Consider the following 18567-nt stretch of genomic DNA (forward strand, 5'->3'; position numbering starts at 1 on the left):
CCGCTTTATCCTGTCCTACAGGGTCGCAGGTAAGCTGGAGCCTATCCCAGCTGACTACGGGCGAAAGGCGGGGTACACCCTGGACAAGTCGCCAGGTCATCACAGGGCTGACACATAGACACAGACAACCATTCACACCTACGGTCAATTTAGAGTCACCAGTTAACCTAACCTGCATGTCTTTGGACTATGGGGGAAACCGGAGCACCCGGAGGAAACCCACGCGGACACGGGGAGAACATGCAAACTCCGCACAGAAAGGCCCTAGCCGGCCACGGGACTCGAACCCAGGACCTTCTTGCTGTGAGGCGACAGCGCTAACCACTACACCACCGTGCCGCCCCATAGCTAGTTATCTAGGCCAAAACTGAATCCAATCTGTGTGTGTCAAATGGCTTCCTATAGTGATTAAATATTGTGCTACTCAGGGGTGTGACCACACCATGATGTTGTCTCTCCCCACTGATCTAGTGCAGGCTTTAGGATAGCGGGAGGACACAACTCTGGCAGCCTGAACAATGGTGCTGAGCTCTTCAAGTAATTATAAAGACAAAAGCTTTACTCAGCCCTAAACTATAGTGAAACTACTCATGCCTTAAACTAATCTGGTAAAACTAAAAAGGAATTAAAAATAAGAATAGATTTATATACGAATAGCTCTACTGTTAAAAAAGTCTGCATGGTTAACATTGACTAGGTTATGATAACACTGACATAAGAACTAGCTAATAAAAATGAACAATACACTATAATAGACAAAAGTTTGTGAACACATGGCCATCACAGCCATATGTGCTTTTTGAACATCCCATTCTAGATCCTTTGCTGTTATAACTTCCACTCTCCTGGGAACATGGCTGTGGGGATTCAGCCACAAGAGCATTCACTAGATTGAGCACTCAGTGCGTTTACATGCACATCCAAATCGAGCTACTGTCGGTAATCGAGCTAAGGGTCCCAGCAGGGGTGCCAGAGAAATCCAATCCTACATGCACACAAGGAAATCAAGCTATTGTGTGAGGTACATTGTGCACCCGAGCCACAGGTGGCGCTACACGCCCCATCGTGTTGGTACACTTCCGGTAGTCATCATGAAGAGGAGGAGTGATTTCCACTTTACATTCACACCACGTCATTGCCACCTGTTGGCTACAAACTGTCCCGCGCAGACCACTGTTTTGTAAGACAACTTATTTTGCACAATTGTATATTTTTCTAAAGTCCATTTTTTGCTTACAATTTAACTTATGTCTTAATAAACACACAAAAAGTTCAATTGTTTTTGTTTTTTTGTCTCCTTGTTCCTCCTGACCTCTTCTGCTGCTCGCTACTACTACTGTTGTCATGGCGACCGAGGCTGTTGTGTTTCCCACTTGTGGTCTTGTCACTCGTCACTTCCAGAAGGGAAGTAAGTAGCTCAACTACGTAGCTCGATAGGGTTACATGCACCAAGTAGCTCGGCTACAATCGCATAATCTAGGTCGCGTAGCTCGATTACGAGAAATCCAGTTTGTTTCGATTTTAGCCAAGCTAAGGTGTATCCATGGCATTTAGAACTTCGATTTCAGTCGAGCTACGGCAGAAATTCGATTTTCTCTATGTGCATGTAAACACACTGACTGATGTCAGGCAAGGAGGTCTGAGGCACAGTCAGCATTACAGTTACATCCTAAAGGTGTTCTCTGGTTTAGAAAACTCCAAAAGCATTAGAAATTTGTCATTTATTCATACACTGCACCTAGAAGACAGGATTTATTGCCATACTAAAAATAAAAATGAACAATGCAACTACATTAATTCAAAAGTATTGTGCTTACCGTCAGTTGAAAATGCTGATCTGGTATTACCCTGTTAACAAGAGGCCGCTATGAATACACAATTTAGTTGTACAGCTGAACTGTGTGCAAATAACCTCTGTAAATTAATTTAATCTTGGATGCCCTGACCTCTGGCGAGAAGGTTTTAGGAAGGTTTACTGAATGCTTCAGTTTTCGCACAGCATCAGTTATGGCTGGTGTTTCCACCTCATCCAGCAAATAACAGAGTGTTTTAACCACTTGGATTACTTGATCCACTGCTTTGTACTGTGTGCTCTAATGAAACAGACAAAGAAATTAAAAATTCTCAAAATTGATATCATTTAGATTTACTATGACCATCTGTGTTATATTGCACCTCATTCTGAATGAAGATGTTGACTTGGTTGTGATATTCCTCTAAATGTTCAGCAAGGCTCTCTCTATAAAAAAAAAAAAAATAGAATACAAGATGCTGAAAAGAGAACGCATGATAACAGGCAAGGTGAACAAATTCAAACACGTTTCCTGGCTGTTCTAGCATTAATCTGAGCTAGAGATAAGAAGAGAGACATTCTTACCTTGTAACTGTTTTCTTAAAAGGCATCTCAATATCAGCTAGGTATTTCTCCAAGTCAATAGGTAAGGCATCATCATCTTCCTGCTGGCACATGTGGAGAATTTCATTTTATTTAACCTGGCAAGTCACTAAGAACAAGATTCTTATTTAAAGTGACGGCCTGGAAGGCAATACCCAGAATGCATTTTCAAAGGTTGAATCAAAACTGATATCACAAATTCAAAGAAATGGAATTGTGGTATAATATTGAAGGCACTTGACTCATTTAAAAATCCTCAGGATGATTTAGGACACGGGTGATTTCTCTAAGCAACAGTGTGTTCAGGAAATTTACTGTAAAAATTTTAGCAACTAATTATTTAAAAGTATGTCACTTAACACACAATGCAGTAAAAAGAGAACATCTACAGTTTTTCACTGCACACTATTCATTCTAAAATGCTTAGAATGTATTATGTAGTCATGTACGTATATCAAAAATATACTAACATTTGTAAACAATATTGCCACTACAGGTCAAAAAAAAAAAAGTTCTTTCAGGGTAGAGCTCAATATTCTGAAAACCCCCTTCCATCCTTGTTTCAAAATCAAAGGTTAACTGTACCTAGCCAATATTCTTTTTCTACATGGAAGAGAGCAAGGTGGAACGTTAATCATTTAGCACTTCATGCAGTACACCCGTCTTGAAGCATTGTCACCACCTTGAAGTTTTTCCACACAATCAGGTTTTTAGTTAGTTCTTTAATTACTATTCTGAATGCGTGTTGTTGGCGGTAAGCCACAGGGTGATGTGATGCGTCTAGTGGAGTAGTGCTTAACATTTCTGTTTTTAGCTGCTGCCGCTGGCTAGCCAATTGGCGAATCAGGGACCAGAGTGCGTAAGCCTCCCTTTGCCAGCATACAGCCCCTCCATCATCAAGACTCCTGCAATCTCTTCATGACAACGCACAGCAACTGGACACCTTGCGGCTCCAGGCTAAATTGCAGAGGATCTTGGAACAGCATGAGCCCCAGAGATGCAGTGTGCAGGCCCACCGGTGCATGCACACGCCCTGGCACCCATCAATCATGCCCCAGCTATGGGGAAATGGTGAAGTGGATGTCTACATGCTCAGGCGGATGAGAGAATAGAATCTCTAACAGCAAAGGGCAGATGAAGGCAAATCAGCACCTCAACGGCCATGCAGACAAGGCGCCGAGCATGTCGCCTTAAGGGCAGATGCGGGTCACCCCAATGGCCGATATGCTCGGACCAGTTTAGCCAAGGTCAGCCCTCTGGTCCTACATATTTTGACTCTGTCGACCGAGGCCTGGCAGCTGCTGGAAAAGATAGGAGTACCACCAAAATTAGTGAACCTAATCCGTGGCTTCCATGACGGCATGCAAGTCAAGGTCTCCATAAATGGAGAAACAACTGGAAAGTTTGCCATCACCACTGGCTTTTGGCAAGACTGTATTCTCGCACCAACTCATTTTAGCGTTCAGCTTCGTAATTAGCACGGCCCTAGAAAACTTGGAGCGTGGTATTGGTCTGCGTTATTGGCTGGATAGAAACCTGTACAACCTGCGCAGGCTGCAGACCAACAGTGCTTTCTTGGATCTCATCCTGGCTCTGCTTTATGCAGATGATGCTAGTTTCGCCAGCACAACACAAAGACATACAAAGGATTGCCGATGCCCAGGATGCTTCTTGCACTAGCTAAGGGCTCCTTATCAGCAAAGACAGAGATACTACACCAGCCCAAAACCCTAGATGGAACTCCCTTGAAGGCAGCAGACAAGTTCATCTACCTTGGAGGGATGGTTACTGATGTCAATCTGGATGGAGAAATTCAGAGGAGGATTGCTCTTGCTATAGGAACATTCAGTTCATTCTAGAGCCGTGTGTGGTAACGAACTGGCCTGTCCCTCTGCAAAAAGCTGGCTGTATACCAGTACATCGTCCTAGCCGTACTTCTGTATAGTGCAGAAACATGGATGACGCTCAGTAAACACATTCATCAGCTGGACATGTTCTATCAAAGATGCCTCCAACAAATCACGAACATCCGCTGGTGCCATAATGTGACCAATATGGAAGTGTTACGTGGGGCAAAGTTGACCTCAATTGGCACAATGGTGAGAACATCAAGGTTGCGCTGGCTGGGACACACCTGCCGCATACTGGACAACAGATTACCAAAACGCTTTCTGTTCGGTGAACTGTCTTCTGGCACACGTTCCAAAGGCAGACCCAGAAAGAGCTGGAAAGATGCTATCAAAGAGGATATGAAGGCTTTTGGAATCGGCTTGGAACAAAAGCAGCCCAGCAGAGACATGAATGCCGAAAGCGTCCCCCATTGTCATTCGTGACAGGGACATAGAAAGATTCTGAACATACTGTTCTCGATAATATATTCTTCTCATGATTGTGATTATTATGATGCATAGAGAGAACCAAAATACTATTCAGAATTTTTTGTTGACTTGATAGACCCAACATACTGTTCTGATCCTTTGTCTTTTTTGAGAAAAGCATGATCAATTGGGTTGACTGACTCAGCCATTTAAGAACATTCCATTTCTTTGCCTTAAGAATATCTTTGGTTGCTTTTGTGTTATTATCCACCTGTACTGTGAAGTGTCATCCTATCAGTTTTGCAGCATTTGATTGAATCTGAAAGAAAAAAAGTCAAGCTCTGTATACTTCAGAATTCATCCTGCTACCTCTATCAGCAGTCATATTGATAAACACCAGTGACCTAGTTCCATTGGCAGCCATGCATGCTCATGTCCACCATGTTTGATAGATGATGTATACTTAAATCATTAGCCCTTCCTTTCCTTCTCTATACTCTTCTCATAATTCTGGTACAAGTTCTTTTTCATCTGTCCAAAGAACCTTGTTCCACATGGCAAGATCTTGACACACTGGTAGCGCATGAGCTGATGATGCAGCTCAGAGAACATCACGAGACAGCGGGTGAGACCCAACATGGTGACGCCCTCCTCCTAAACTTTCAGCAAGCAGAAACACCACAACCAACACTTGGATATTGTCATACATTCATCACTATTAATATTGCCAGCACTGGATTATACACCTGTTCAACCCTGGAAAACCTGTTTACCTTCATCTATGACTGCTTTTACAACCTGTGCATAACAGCAGCTGAACTCGGGGAGAAGAAAAAAAAAAATCAACCAAGACAAGACTGGTCTGCCGAGACAAAGGATGAAAAACACCATCAGGGTCAGTGTGCTCCAATCTACTAAAAACAAACTCAACACTGGAATTACTACATGCAGAACTCAAAGATCTGAAATCCAGGTCTCGAATTCTCCCAGTCACAAATCTAAATGCTTCAAAAAGAAAACAAACTAAAAGGAAGTGTCAAAACTATCTGCCCACATCACTCCTGGGCATCCTTCTGTCTCGGAAGACAATGGTAAGCGCCCTGAATGTCCTAATCAGTCTTGCTGCATGTGTTGAGAGCAGCGTTTCAAATGGCTCAGAAGTCCAATTCTAGCGTGGCAGTTTCTGCCACAGCGGTTGCGCACACATTCTGATGGTGGGTTGGCATTCTGCTGTCTCGTTTTTCTTTGTTCTCTCTTCTCCTCCAACCGGAGGTTTCTCATCTTCTCGCCACCACTACTGACGGCGTGGCGCCAGCTGTCGCGATCAGCAGCGAGCGCCTCCCAGTTGACCGGTGTCGATGCCTGCAAGCTTCAGATCGCGCTTACAGACGTCCTTGAAGCGCAGTGCCGGATGGCCTACTGGGCGACGTCCTGAAGCAAGCTCACCATACAGGAGATCTTTTGGTATGCGGCTGTCCTCCATTCGACGCACATGTCCGAGCCAGTGTAGTCGACATTTGCAAAGCATGAGATGCATGCTAAGGGAGCCTGCTTTCTCCAACATGGTAGCATTGGTGACTTTGTCCTGCCATGTGATACCCATAATTTGCCGCAAGCAGCGCAGATGGAAGCTTTCCAGACAATTCTCCTGTCTGGCGTACATTGTCCAGGACTCAATGCCATACAGTAGGGTGCTAAGGACACACCTGGTATACCTTGAGTTTGGTGTTTAGAGTCAGCTGGTTGTTGTTCCATACCCTCTTGCTCAATTTTGACAGGACAGCATCATCTTTGGCGATACGCTTGTCGATCTCTGCGTCGAGAGACAGATTGCTGGTCACTGTAGAGCCAAGGTAAGTGAAGTGGTCGGTGACCTCGGGTACCTCATTGTTGATGCTGATTGATAGGGGAGCAGGAACATTTTGACCCATGATGTTAGTTTTCTTAACACTAACCTTGCTAATAAGAACAAAGCAATGAAAGACAGGATCTTGGATCTCCAGTGCAATAGCATGCATGACAATTTGATTTTCTCTGGAATACCTGAGCAGACACCAGTTAATTCAGAAGATGCAATCAAAATTTATGCAGTCAGCTCTAAAATTAGCAGACACCGCAAACAAAATAACATTTCAGAGTTCACCGCCTTGGCAGAAAAGACACCAACAATGAAAGACTAAGTGCAATAGTTGCAATGTTTGAACATTACACAGCAAAAGAATTTGTAAAAAGCAAAGGAAGGAAACTGACTGAGTAATTATGGCCTCAAACATCAGTTTCCTAGAGAAACACAAGAGAGAAGAAAAAACTACTGAACCTGAAGCAATTTCAGGATAAAGGAAGAGGAGCTTCACTGACAAGACCGGTAGCTCGATCGTGCTCGCAACATTATCACCTAGCTTTTATCCTTCAAAAACATACAATAGTCCATGTTAATATGATAACAGACCTGTAAATTGTACACCTTACCTACTGCTAAAACAAACATTACAATTCACACTGACTTCAATTACTACCCCTCTCTCTCAGATTTTGTTAGGCTGTCCTTTTATGTTTAAGACCATTCTCTGTCTTCTGTCTATGTATGCCTGTTTAAAGCTAGCTTGGAAAATGTGCGTAAAGGGGAAATTTGTATGATGTTATAATGGGGACGATTATGGTGAAGCTGCTTCACAGTGATAACATCTCAACTTTATAAATAAATAAGTAATTAGATAGAACTCAACATCAACGGCGTCGATGGGGATGCCTCCGCCTGGGAGACTACACACCTTAAGTTGTGATTTGGGGATGGACATTTGACCTCACAGTAATCTTGACCTGGTGAAATTACGTGTGACAGCCTTGGAGATATTGTGTTCACAAGGTTTTTGGACAGACATTTAACCTCACAGTGACCTTGACCTTAGACCTTTTGTTCTCAAAATCTAATCAGTCATGTTTGTCCCAAAGGGCACAAATGGTGAAAGTTTGGTGAAATTCCTTTCATTAGCTTTTGAGATATCGTGTTCACAAGGTTTCGGGACAGACGCACGCATGGACAACCTGAAAACATAATGCCTACTGCACCTTACGGTGGCGGAGGCATAAAAATATAATACCCACTACATATTCCTAACACATTCAAACTCCCACACAACACATAGCTGTTTATCCTAGCTATGTTTATCCTAGGGCGGCACGGTGGTGTAGTGGTTAGTGCTGTCGCCTCACAGCAAGAAGGTCCTGGGTTCGAGCCCCGGGGCCAGCAAGGGCCTTTCTGTGTGGAGTTTGCATGTTCTCCCCGTGTCCGCGTGGGTTTCCTCCGGGTGCTCCGGTTTCCCCCACAGTCCAAAGACATGCAGGTTAGGTTAACTGGTGACTCTAAATTGACCGTAGGTGTGAATGTGAGTGTGAATGGTTGTCTGTGTCTATGTGTTAGCCCTGTGATGACCTGGCGACTTGTCCAGGGTGTACCCCGCCTTTCGCCCGTAGTCAGCTGGGATAGGCTCCACCTTGCTTGCGACCCTGTAGAAGGATAAAGCGGCTAGAGATAATGAGATGAGATGTTTATCCTAAGGTAAATGCATGGTTTCATTCAAATTTGTAACAAGGAACACCTGCTGGATTAGTTCACAAGCAAAGAAAACTAAAATTATAGTGGAGCACCATACCTAAGAAAAAATGTTACCAAATGTTACCACTGAGACCGATTTTTTGTGGTTTGTCCGTGTATGTGTACATGTACCACCAGTCATACACACCGCCTAGTGGTCAGTGTTAGTAATTACCAGGTCATACACACCGCCTCGTGGCCAGTGCTAGCCAGTAAAGAAATAAAACAAAAAGAGACTGGCTATGATATAAGAAAATTCTACAACCCAGAAACAGATGGGAGCTCTGCTTTTAGGCAGTGCCTAAATCTATATATTAAACTGATAAAATTACTCTCAGAAATTGAATCACAATTCAAAACTCAAAAATTGAAAACAATTTAAAAATCAAACATGCTCATCAATTTATCCAACTAACCTTTGAAAATAGGCATGTCAATTTTAATAAAACAATAAATCATACAAGAAAAAAAAGGAATAGGAACTCAAAATAAATTCGGGGGGGGGGTCAAATAACTGAAAGACATGCTAAAAATCAAAAGTATAGGTACAGGAAGAGGACAAAAGAGCAAGTACAAGAGGAACAGACAAACTAAATCAGAGCACATCATGAACACACAAAAAAAATTCCTGATAAATACTGACATGATCATTTTGAACACTAACAAATCAGGAAAATACCGGTCAAGCCAACTCAAAATAAAGAAAACTCAATTATACCAGTCAAAGAACTCTGCAGGGAAGACCATACATGACCATAGTCACCTAAAGAAATACATGATGTATTCTGAGAACTTTACAGCAAATTATACAGACAACAATGAACCCAATTCAATAGATATGAACTCTTTCCTCAGTTGAGCTCCATACTGCACTCAATAAGAAGCCAAACAAAGCTCCAGAACCTGAGGGCTTACCCATTTTTGGAATTTAATCTCCACTATTTTTCAGAATGACACTTAACATTTAAATTAAAAAAAAAAAAAAAAAAAAAAAAAAAGAAGAGGACCGAGAGAAGACAAATCTTGTTCCAGAACAGGGCAGTCTTTCTAGCAAAGTCTATGTTTGCATTTTCTGTTCCGGTTACCAGTAGTTTGCATCTTGAGGTAAACCCTCCGTGACGCTCATGAAGGGGTCTCTTGTTTGCAGACTTTGACAGATGATAAACCTACCTGCTAGTGTGTCTTTTTGACTTGGCTAGATGGTGTGAAGTAGTCCCACCCCCCAAAAAAAAAAAAAAATATCAAGGAAAAGAATTCTATGATCATCCCACTTTAATTGTCTTCTGCAGTCTTCCAGGCCTTCTGGTCTTGCTGAGCTTACCAGTGCATTCCTTCTTTTTAAGTATGTTCCAAATTGTTCATTTGGCCACTCCTAAAGTTTCTGCCATCTCTGTTAGGTGTGGAGTTTCTCCCCCCAGCCTAATGATGGCTGCCTTCACTCGCATCTATACCTTGTTGGATCACATACTGAGAGTTCCCCAAAACAGCTGCCAAATGCAAACTGAATACTTGGAATCAAATCCAGACCTTTTATCTCTTTAATCTGCCATGAAAAAAAAATGAGGAAACAGGCTAGAACTAGCCATGAAACTCCTCATCAGCCCATTGTCCAATTACTTTTGAGCCTGTCAAAATGGAGAGACTATGAAAAAATAGATGCAATTCTTAAATGGTTAATGCGATTTTTAATTTTTTGGGGGGAAATGCCAAAAATACTACAAGTTCTACACTAACAATCACATCCTGATTTCTTCATTGCATATACATTGTGGTAGTGTACAGGGGCAAAAAAGTGAGTCACCATCCAAAAACTTGGAGGGAAAAAAAGCTGCCGTTTTGATTTAAATAAGAAAAAAGTTAATGGCATGTGTTTAGATAATTACTGTAATGACAAATGTTTCAGCTGGTAACTTTTTTTTTTAAACCCGAACTGATGCAGTGAGTAGTTTCTTATTTCATAAACAAATGTTGGAAGATGTATCCCATGGTTGTGGAAAAGATGTTCCCGCATTTCAGAAGGGTCAAATTATGACCTGCATCACACAAAGAAAACAACTGAGGAAATTGCTGAAATTACTGGAATTGGGTTAAGAACTGTCCAACACATTATTAAAACCTGGAAGGATAGTAGTGAACCACCACCTTTGTGAAAGAAATGTAGTCAGAAAAAAAAATATTGACTGTGATCACTTAAGTGCTTGGTGAAGTCAGATCAAAAACCGACAGTAGAACTCGTGCCCATGTTCAACAGTGAAAGTAAAGGCATTTCTACATGCACCATGCAATGAGATCTCACAGGACTGGGACTAAACAGCTGTGTGAACATTTAAAAAAAAAAATCCCACCCACTTCTTAAATGAGGCTGATCAGGAAATAAAGGCTTCATTTTGCTAGGGAGCATGAAGACTGGACTCTGGAACAATCGAAAAAGATCATGTGGTCTGACGAGTCCGATTCTTGTGGGCACAAGAAGGGAAGTGCATGAAGCAATACACCCATCATAGTGGCTACAGTATAAGCCTCTGGAGGCAGTGTTATGATCTGGGGTTGCTTCAATTGGTCAGTTCAAAGCTCAGCAACACCATGTGGCAATCAAATGAAGGAAGCCAACAACCTGAAGGTACTGAATGACTTATCCCATCAGTGGATATTTTTTTTTCCCATTGTGAGGGCACAGGCATATTCCAGAACAACAATGCCAGGATTCATCGGGCTCAAATTGTGAAAGAGCAGTTCAGGGAGCATGAGGAATCATGTTCACACATGAATTGGCCACCACAGAGTCGTGACCTTAACCCCATGGAAAGTCTTTGGGATATGCTGGAGATTTTATAGAGTGGTTTGACTCACCCGTCATTAATAAAAGATCTTCGTGAAAAATTGATACAACTCTGGACAGAAATAAATATTTTGACGTTGCACAAGGTTGTCGAAACAACGCCACGGTGAATGCATGTCGTAATCAAAGCTAAAGGTGAAATATTTCCAGTGAAATATTAGTAGGACTTTTTTTAACCACCAGATGTTACATAGCCAGATCCTCCCCAGTATACCAAACACCTACGGAGGTGTGACAAAAACAAAAGGAATACTAGCTAAGCTAGCTATCAAAGTAACCCATCTAGGGATTTTTAAACTAATAGTGAAGCTAGGACCTGGATGTAACTTTCCCTGTGGTGTCTGCATTAAACAAGAACTTGTATCTATATCAGTAATGCGTGTCATGATGTTTGCCACTAAAGTTGAGAAGGCCACAGGAGAGTGAGAGACTTTTGTCTCAACGTATGGTTTAGAGCTCAGAAGGTATTGGGATTCCCATAGACTTTGGCTACATCCACACGACAACGAGATTTTTTTTTTTTAAATATCGCGTCCACATGGGCAATGGATCAGTAAAATATCAGGTTCATATGGCAATGCAACGCTTGCTGAAAACGATGCAATACACAAATACACATGCCACACCTCTACGTGCGCTGTAAGATGGTCCCATCGGAGACACCAGAACAATAGAAGTAGACGCATGCGCATAACTGCGCATGCGCACAGTGACTATCCCTGTCACACGCGCACACTCTCACTCCCTGTCCTATGGCTATAGTCCCTTTAAATCACGTGCTCATTTTTTGAATGGAGACGCGGAAAGAGGAATGAACAGGGGTAGATGGAAGCCGGTACGCCAACATTCTGATATCCTCCAGAATTCTTTAATGGTCCGGAATAAATTGAATGCTACACATTGATGGATTACTTTGTTCTTCTACGCCCTTTTTGAGGAATGTATTGTCGGACTTAAACCAACATCTGAAGAGGTGAGATCGCTCCTTTTTTTTCCCCTATTTTTGCTGACGGGATTGACTCTGCCCTAAGGGCTATTCTCTCACTCTCTCTCACTTTGCACCATTACACAATAAATATTCACAGTGAAAATATTTTGTAAGCGCATTTCATGAACCAAGTTATAGGATTTGTTGACAACTCGCATCGAGTTCGTTACACTTCTAGCCGGCGTGAAGCACATGTGGTTGTGACGTCATCGTAAACAAATCCGTTCTACTCATCCAGACGACTTTGCAATGGCTCCGTTGCCAGATTTTTTCACTCTGGAACCCGTTCTCAAAAGATTTCGTTTTGGGGCACCCAAAACGCCGGTGCCGTGTGGACGTCAGGTCGAAACGATAAACAATTTTATCAGATTCACCTGAATCCGTTGCCGTGTGGACAGGGCCTTTGTCTCTGGAGGCACCAAAAGGTGTGAAAATCTCTGTCTCTAGCCACAGTTACCTCTTTGTCCCATTGTTGACTAGATTAGAAAGACTGCTCTCCCACTTAAATATTTTATGGGCCTCACACCTCCAGTCACACGCTGGACACACACCCCTACATTCCCCCCGAAGCTGTTATAGCTTGCTACAATTATTTTTTTTTGAGAGTATGGTGAAATAATTATATTATTTAGCATGAATTTATGATTTATATACTTGGGAGGTATTTTAACATCAAGCTCTTTTAAGTTGAGCCTAAGTACACCGAGTTTAAATGCTTAGAGGACCTCATGTAGGCATAGACATTTGCTGCCCGTGCTGTGAAAATTGTGCATGCAGATGCTCATCTGAGTTTCCAAATCTGTCATTGCTTGACTCTTAGTATTCACGATAGAAAATATTCATCATTAAAAAGCTTATAATATCTGCTTTCCAAAGAGATTTCGCTCATTAAGATCTGTTCAGTACGTTGGGATATTGGGATATATATATATATATATTTTTTTTATAACCCAACCCTGATCTATACTTCACAACTTTGTCTCGGACCTGTTTGGAGTGCTCCTTGGTATTCGTGTTGCTTGCTTAGTAGCGTTGCAGAGTCCGGGTCCTTCCAGAACAGGTTGATTTATACAGACATCATATGACAGATCATGTGACACTTTGATTGCACACAGGTGGATCTTAACTAATTATGTGACTTATGAAGTTAATTGGTTGGACCAGCTCTTATTTAGGGGTTTCATAGGACAGGGGGTGAATACCTATGCATACTCCAGATTTGTTTTTTAATTTTAATTATGGTTTTTGTCACAATTAAAATAAATAAATAAAATAATAATAATAATAATAATAATAATAATTGCACCTTTTAAAGTGGTAGGCATGTTGTGTAAATCAAATGGAGCGAACAAAGATGCGACAAAACAGGACAAACACCAAAGGGGATGAATACTTTTGCAAGACATTGTACCGTATTTTCCGGACTATACGTCGCTCCGGAGTTTAAGTCGCATCAGCCAAAAAATGCATTATGAAGACGAAAAAAACATGTATACGTCGCACCGGACTACAAGTCGCACTTTTTTGAAGGGTTATTCTATCCATAGAATCTGTGATTCTATCTGATAAGTGGCGCGTGGTTACTGCGCGACTGCATTGTTTATTTAATAAACGAACAGCTGAGCAGTGATAACGCGCCCTTTGCCCTGTAAGTAGCCTAATCTGATTATTTTAAATATCTACTACTATCTTTAATACTATCACTATCGTTATTACTAATAGCCTATATTATTATTATAACTAATATTAGTAGCCTATTACTGATGCATTAATCAGTTTGCTTTTAGAATATTTTTACCGGTAGGGCTTATTATCGCCCCATGGCTCTTTCATCTGTGTTATTAAAGCTGTAGTCATCATCGAGGAGTGTCATTCTTCATTTTTGTCGAATTTTATTTCATCAAATCAGAGGTCAAGTAGGCTATAGATATATCATCTCCAAAGACAGGTACGGTAGTAAAAACAACCGTCTAGTGAAAAAAAAAACAACCGCTTTTAAATCCCCTACTTAAATCCTTAAAATGAGTCATTTAACTCATGTCTTGTGTGATCTGATCTCCAATGGTGAAATAAACCGGTTGTGATGAGTACAGTCTGTTATTTTAGAAGATAAATGTAATCTATATATTAAATTATATACTAATAAAAATTAATATTTTATAATATAATATCACGACATATTACTGTCTGTAACTGTGTCACTAAAGCGTTTTCTAAGATCATAATGTCTGATATTATTATTATTATTTTACACACACAATAAGCGCATGTGCGTAAAGTTATAGTAAACCATCCCCCACCTTTTTTTTTTTGAGTCGCCGGACCCACCCACCTCCTGCGTTCTGGGACCTCCCACTTCACAAATTAAGCACTGCCTAAAATCACTACATAACTTATTTAAATAACTATAGGCCTATCATTAATAATAAAACACAGGTCAATCAAGTTTATCAAGCTGATGATTTCACTCCAAATCAGCAAATCCATTGAATTCCTCATCCTCGGTGTCGCTTCTGAACAACTCTGCCTCCAGCGACAGATGAAGCGCCGTTTCCTCTTCTTCTGCGTGGCTGTCGTCAGACTCAGCATCAGCTCCAGTTATTCCGCGGTGGAAAAAAAAAACAAAACATATATACGTCGCACCGGAGTATAAGTCGCATGGCCAGCCGAACCATGAAAAAAAAGTGCGACTTATAGTCCGAAAAATACGGTATATATTTTTGTGGGGGCGTCAATGCAGCACAGTATCATTTTTATCATTACAAAAAACAGCCAAAATTACATTTTCTGCAGTTTCTCCTCATAAGTATTTGCATAAAAAGAAATTTGTAAAATCAGGTCAACACTGCGAGACTCTGGTATTTTTGCTGCAAAAGCAGCAAAGCTACTTGCTGGAGAAGGAAGAGGCAGCTTGCTAGCTAGACTTATAAAACACCACATTTCAGAAGTTAAGGCAAATAATACCTAGTTTATTTACTATATTCCTAAATTACACTACAGTAGACTCTAAGCAATTATGACTGGCAATGGTATATTTTAGTCTGAATAATCAGTCATGTTTACTACTGATTGGCAGCTGGTCACAAGGTTCCACCACTTTGAGTGATCTACCAGTCATCATAAGGAAAAGCGATGTATGCAGATGGGGCAAGAAGAGCATGCAATGTACAATAAACACTGAAGTGGGTTTTTTCTGTGCAAAACATACTCACCCACACTCCATTCTCTCCCAGTAAAGGTGCACATCCTCATAGGATTCAAAATGACACATTAAAAGCTTCTTGTCCAATGTATGTCAATCTTTCATTCAATTACAAGAGTGCTCAGAGAGCACAATATTCCCCGCTGGCAACTATGCCATAACTCTGGTAAAATGTGACCGAATTGAACAAAATTGCAATATGTGCATTACCAACATATAACAAAGAATCATGTCAAATTTCGTCAAATTTCTCCAAAAATTGAGAGAGGAGTTGATTTCAGAAGGTGAGTACCCTTCCCGGGACAGACAGACATTGCCACGACAATCCACCTTTGGGCCTTTTGGCCAGCAGGGGATAAAAATTGCGAGGGAAATTGATTTCAGAAAGCAAGCACACCAATGAAATTGCCAAAAGTACAAGTTTGTTAATAATCAAGGGCATAACTCTGGTAAAATCTGCCCAAATTAGATGAAATTTAAAGTGTATAACTGTCATATAACAAAGACTTTTGCCAAGCTTGGTGAAATTCCTCCATAAATTGTGAGAGGAGTTGATTTTAGAAGAACGTACACCCTCATGAAACTGTCAGTTATTTAATCAAGGATCAAAACTCATAAAATTTTCACAAATGAAATTAAATTGCAATATGCTTATTACCATCATATAGCAAGGCCTTTTGCCAAGTTTCAAGAAATTCATCCAAAAACCGTGAGAGGAGTTGATGTCAGAAGGTAAGCACACCTTCATGAAATTGGGAAAGTACAAGTTTGGTAATCAAGGGCCACAACTCTGGTAAAATGCAACCAAATTGAACAAAATAATATGCTTACTACCAACCTACAATAATGCCTTGTGTCAAGTTTTGTGAAATTCCTCCAAAAATTGTGAAAGGAGTTGATTTCAGAAGGAAAACACTCGTGAAATTGTCAAAGTATAATTTTGTTAATCAAGTGCTGTAATGGTGATGATACACGGGGCAACTTTTTGGGCAATGTTGCCGAGCAATGTTGCTGGGCAGTTGCGTTTTGACTCTTTTCTATTGAGATTGGGCAACATTGTTTCTTTCTGAATGGTTTTGATAATCTCTGGCAACTTTTTGAGATAAGCCAATCAGAACGCAAGTATCGAGTCATGTGACCTCCGGTGAGGTTCGGATCAGAAATTTCAAACCAATATGGCGGCCGCTCAGTGTCAGTGGAGTGAAGAGATGGAGAGACTCCTCATCTGTTTTTACGCCGGTAAGTTGTTATTTTAATATTCTATATGGAGGAATTTACCTCACCAAAGCTCTAAAAAACAACAGACAGCTTGATTAAATGGTCACAGCAAAAATTAAGACATCGATTTTTTTTAGCTAACTGTAAACTGCCGTTGCTAACTGTTGTTGCCCATTGTTAGTTGCCCTGAAAAGTTGCCCTGTGTCTCACCTAGTTGCCCGTTGCCAGCAACATTGCCCAAAAAGTTGCCCCGTGTATCATCACCATGACTCTGGTAAAACGTGACCGAACTGAATGAAATTACAATGTGTGTAGTACCGACAAAGAATCCTGCCAAGTTTCATAAAATTCCTCCAAACATTGTGAGGGGTGTTTATTTCAGAATGTGAGCACCCTTCCCGGGATGGACGGACAGACATCGCCACGACATTATCCCCCTTTGGGCCTTTCGGACAGCAGGGGATAAAAACATCATGTTCATGAATGTGTAACAAACACTAAGAGATGCAATGGCTTCAATAAGTGTCAATAGGCACTGTGTGGGGGGGCTTCACCAGGGATTTTCAGGGCTGCACTGTTCACTAAATGAACAGTGCAATAGTGTAGTAAGATTTGATGAGCTAAAATACTGAATTCCACCAAGATTGATGAATAATACAGACACTTACACATTTTGGTGCCAGATTTTAATGAAACTTCAGGGAAAGCCAGGCTTCCTGTGTAGCCTTAACCCTATAAACATAAGGCTATTTTCAGGTTAATTTCAATAACTTTACTTTTAAATCCTTATCTTGGTCATTATAAAGGCTAACCATACATGCTGTATCCTCCCCCCTCCCTTTCCCCCCCAGAACAGTCCATATATTCCATCATTTGATATGACAACCCCTGCATATTTTTTTTTATTGGTCTTTATATCAAATGAAACAAGAGTGCTCCGAGAGCACAATATCCCCTGCTGGCAACTATATCTATGCTATAAGTGCTTAAAACACCCTCATAAAATTGTCAAAGTACAAGATTGGTAATCAAGGGCCATAACTCTAGTAAAATGCGACTGAATTGAACGAAATTGCAACATGCACATTACCGACATATAACAAAGAATCCTGTCAAGTTTCATGAAATTCCCCCCAAAATTGTGAGAGGAGTTGATTTCAAAAGGTGAGTACCCTTTCCGGGACAGACAGACAAAGAGACGGACATCACCACGACATTATCACCCTTTGGGCTTTTCAGCCAGCGGGAGATAAAAATGAAACAAGATTGCATCTTATGAAATTGTTAAGGTGGGAGTTTTTCCTGTTTGTTTTTTTAAAACATGCATCTCATCATAAATTGCTGGTAGCAGATATATCTTTTTCAGAATTATATAGGGGAGATTATCTGGAATCTGGCAATATCAGAACCCATGACAGTGGAATATTCTATGACTTGACAATTTGTTAAAATACGTGCTTAGTGACTATGGAAATAAAGATCAGTGTTTTATTTGCTGTGAATTCAAAATCAGATTAATCAACAATGCTTTGTTGTACAGAGAAACAACTGCAATTATTGAAAAGGGTGGGTTCTCCTGTTTAATTTGATGTGTGGAATGCTGTAAAGCAATGGGGACTTTGATTTATTCAACCACAAGAAACAGGAGTGTGAAAATAGGTAAAGAAATCAGTGAAAATACTATTTTATGAAAACAGTTAAAATTTCTGCAATGTTATTACTTTGCTATGTACAAATACTGTACAAATGTGACAGTTACAAAACTGCATTTCCACCCTCGTGATGCATTTTCCATATCTATGCAATATCGAGTTCATGAGCAATTCAAACAAGAGAAAAGAGTGCTGAGATGGATGCAGCGCTCTATGCAAATTGCAACTTTGATTAAATTTGTCATGCCAGTTCATGTGATATGCACCTCACTGCAATGAAACACTATGAGCAATTAAACCAAGAAAAAGGGATAGAATTTGGACACAATCCACATCTATCAAGGTCTAAGGGTTAAAGCA

General features: G+C 40.8%; 1 protein-coding gene across 3 annotated transcripts in view; it reads right to left on the bottom strand.

Moving 5' to 3' along the window:
- Nucleotides 1-18567, bottom strand: part of pik3c2a (phosphatidylinositol-4-phosphate 3-kinase, catalytic subunit type 2 alpha) — a 322810-nt gene that overhangs the window by 139386 nt on the left and 164857 nt on the right. For 2 of the 3 annotated variants that reach the window (XM_060924002.1, XM_060924001.1), the window contains exons 7-10: nucleotides 2378-2460; nucleotides 2176-2239; nucleotides 1947-2093; nucleotides 1818-1848 (exon numbers count right to left, since the gene is read on the bottom strand). In XM_060924002.1, coding sequence (XP_060779985.1) covers nucleotides 1818-1848; nucleotides 1947-2093; nucleotides 2176-2239; nucleotides 2378-2460 — 325 coding nt within the window. The remainder of the gene's footprint in view (nucleotides 1-1817; nucleotides 1849-1946; nucleotides 2094-2175; nucleotides 2240-2377; nucleotides 2461-18567) is intronic. The other variant, XM_060924003.1, reaches the window with a different exon arrangement.

Source organism: Neoarius graeffei, chromosome 6, assembly GCF_027579695.1.
Source record: "Neoarius graeffei isolate fNeoGra1 chromosome 6, fNeoGra1.pri, whole genome shotgun sequence".
In the NCBI taxonomy this organism is placed as follows: Eukaryota; Metazoa; Chordata; class Actinopteri; order Siluriformes; family Ariidae; genus Neoarius; species Neoarius graeffei.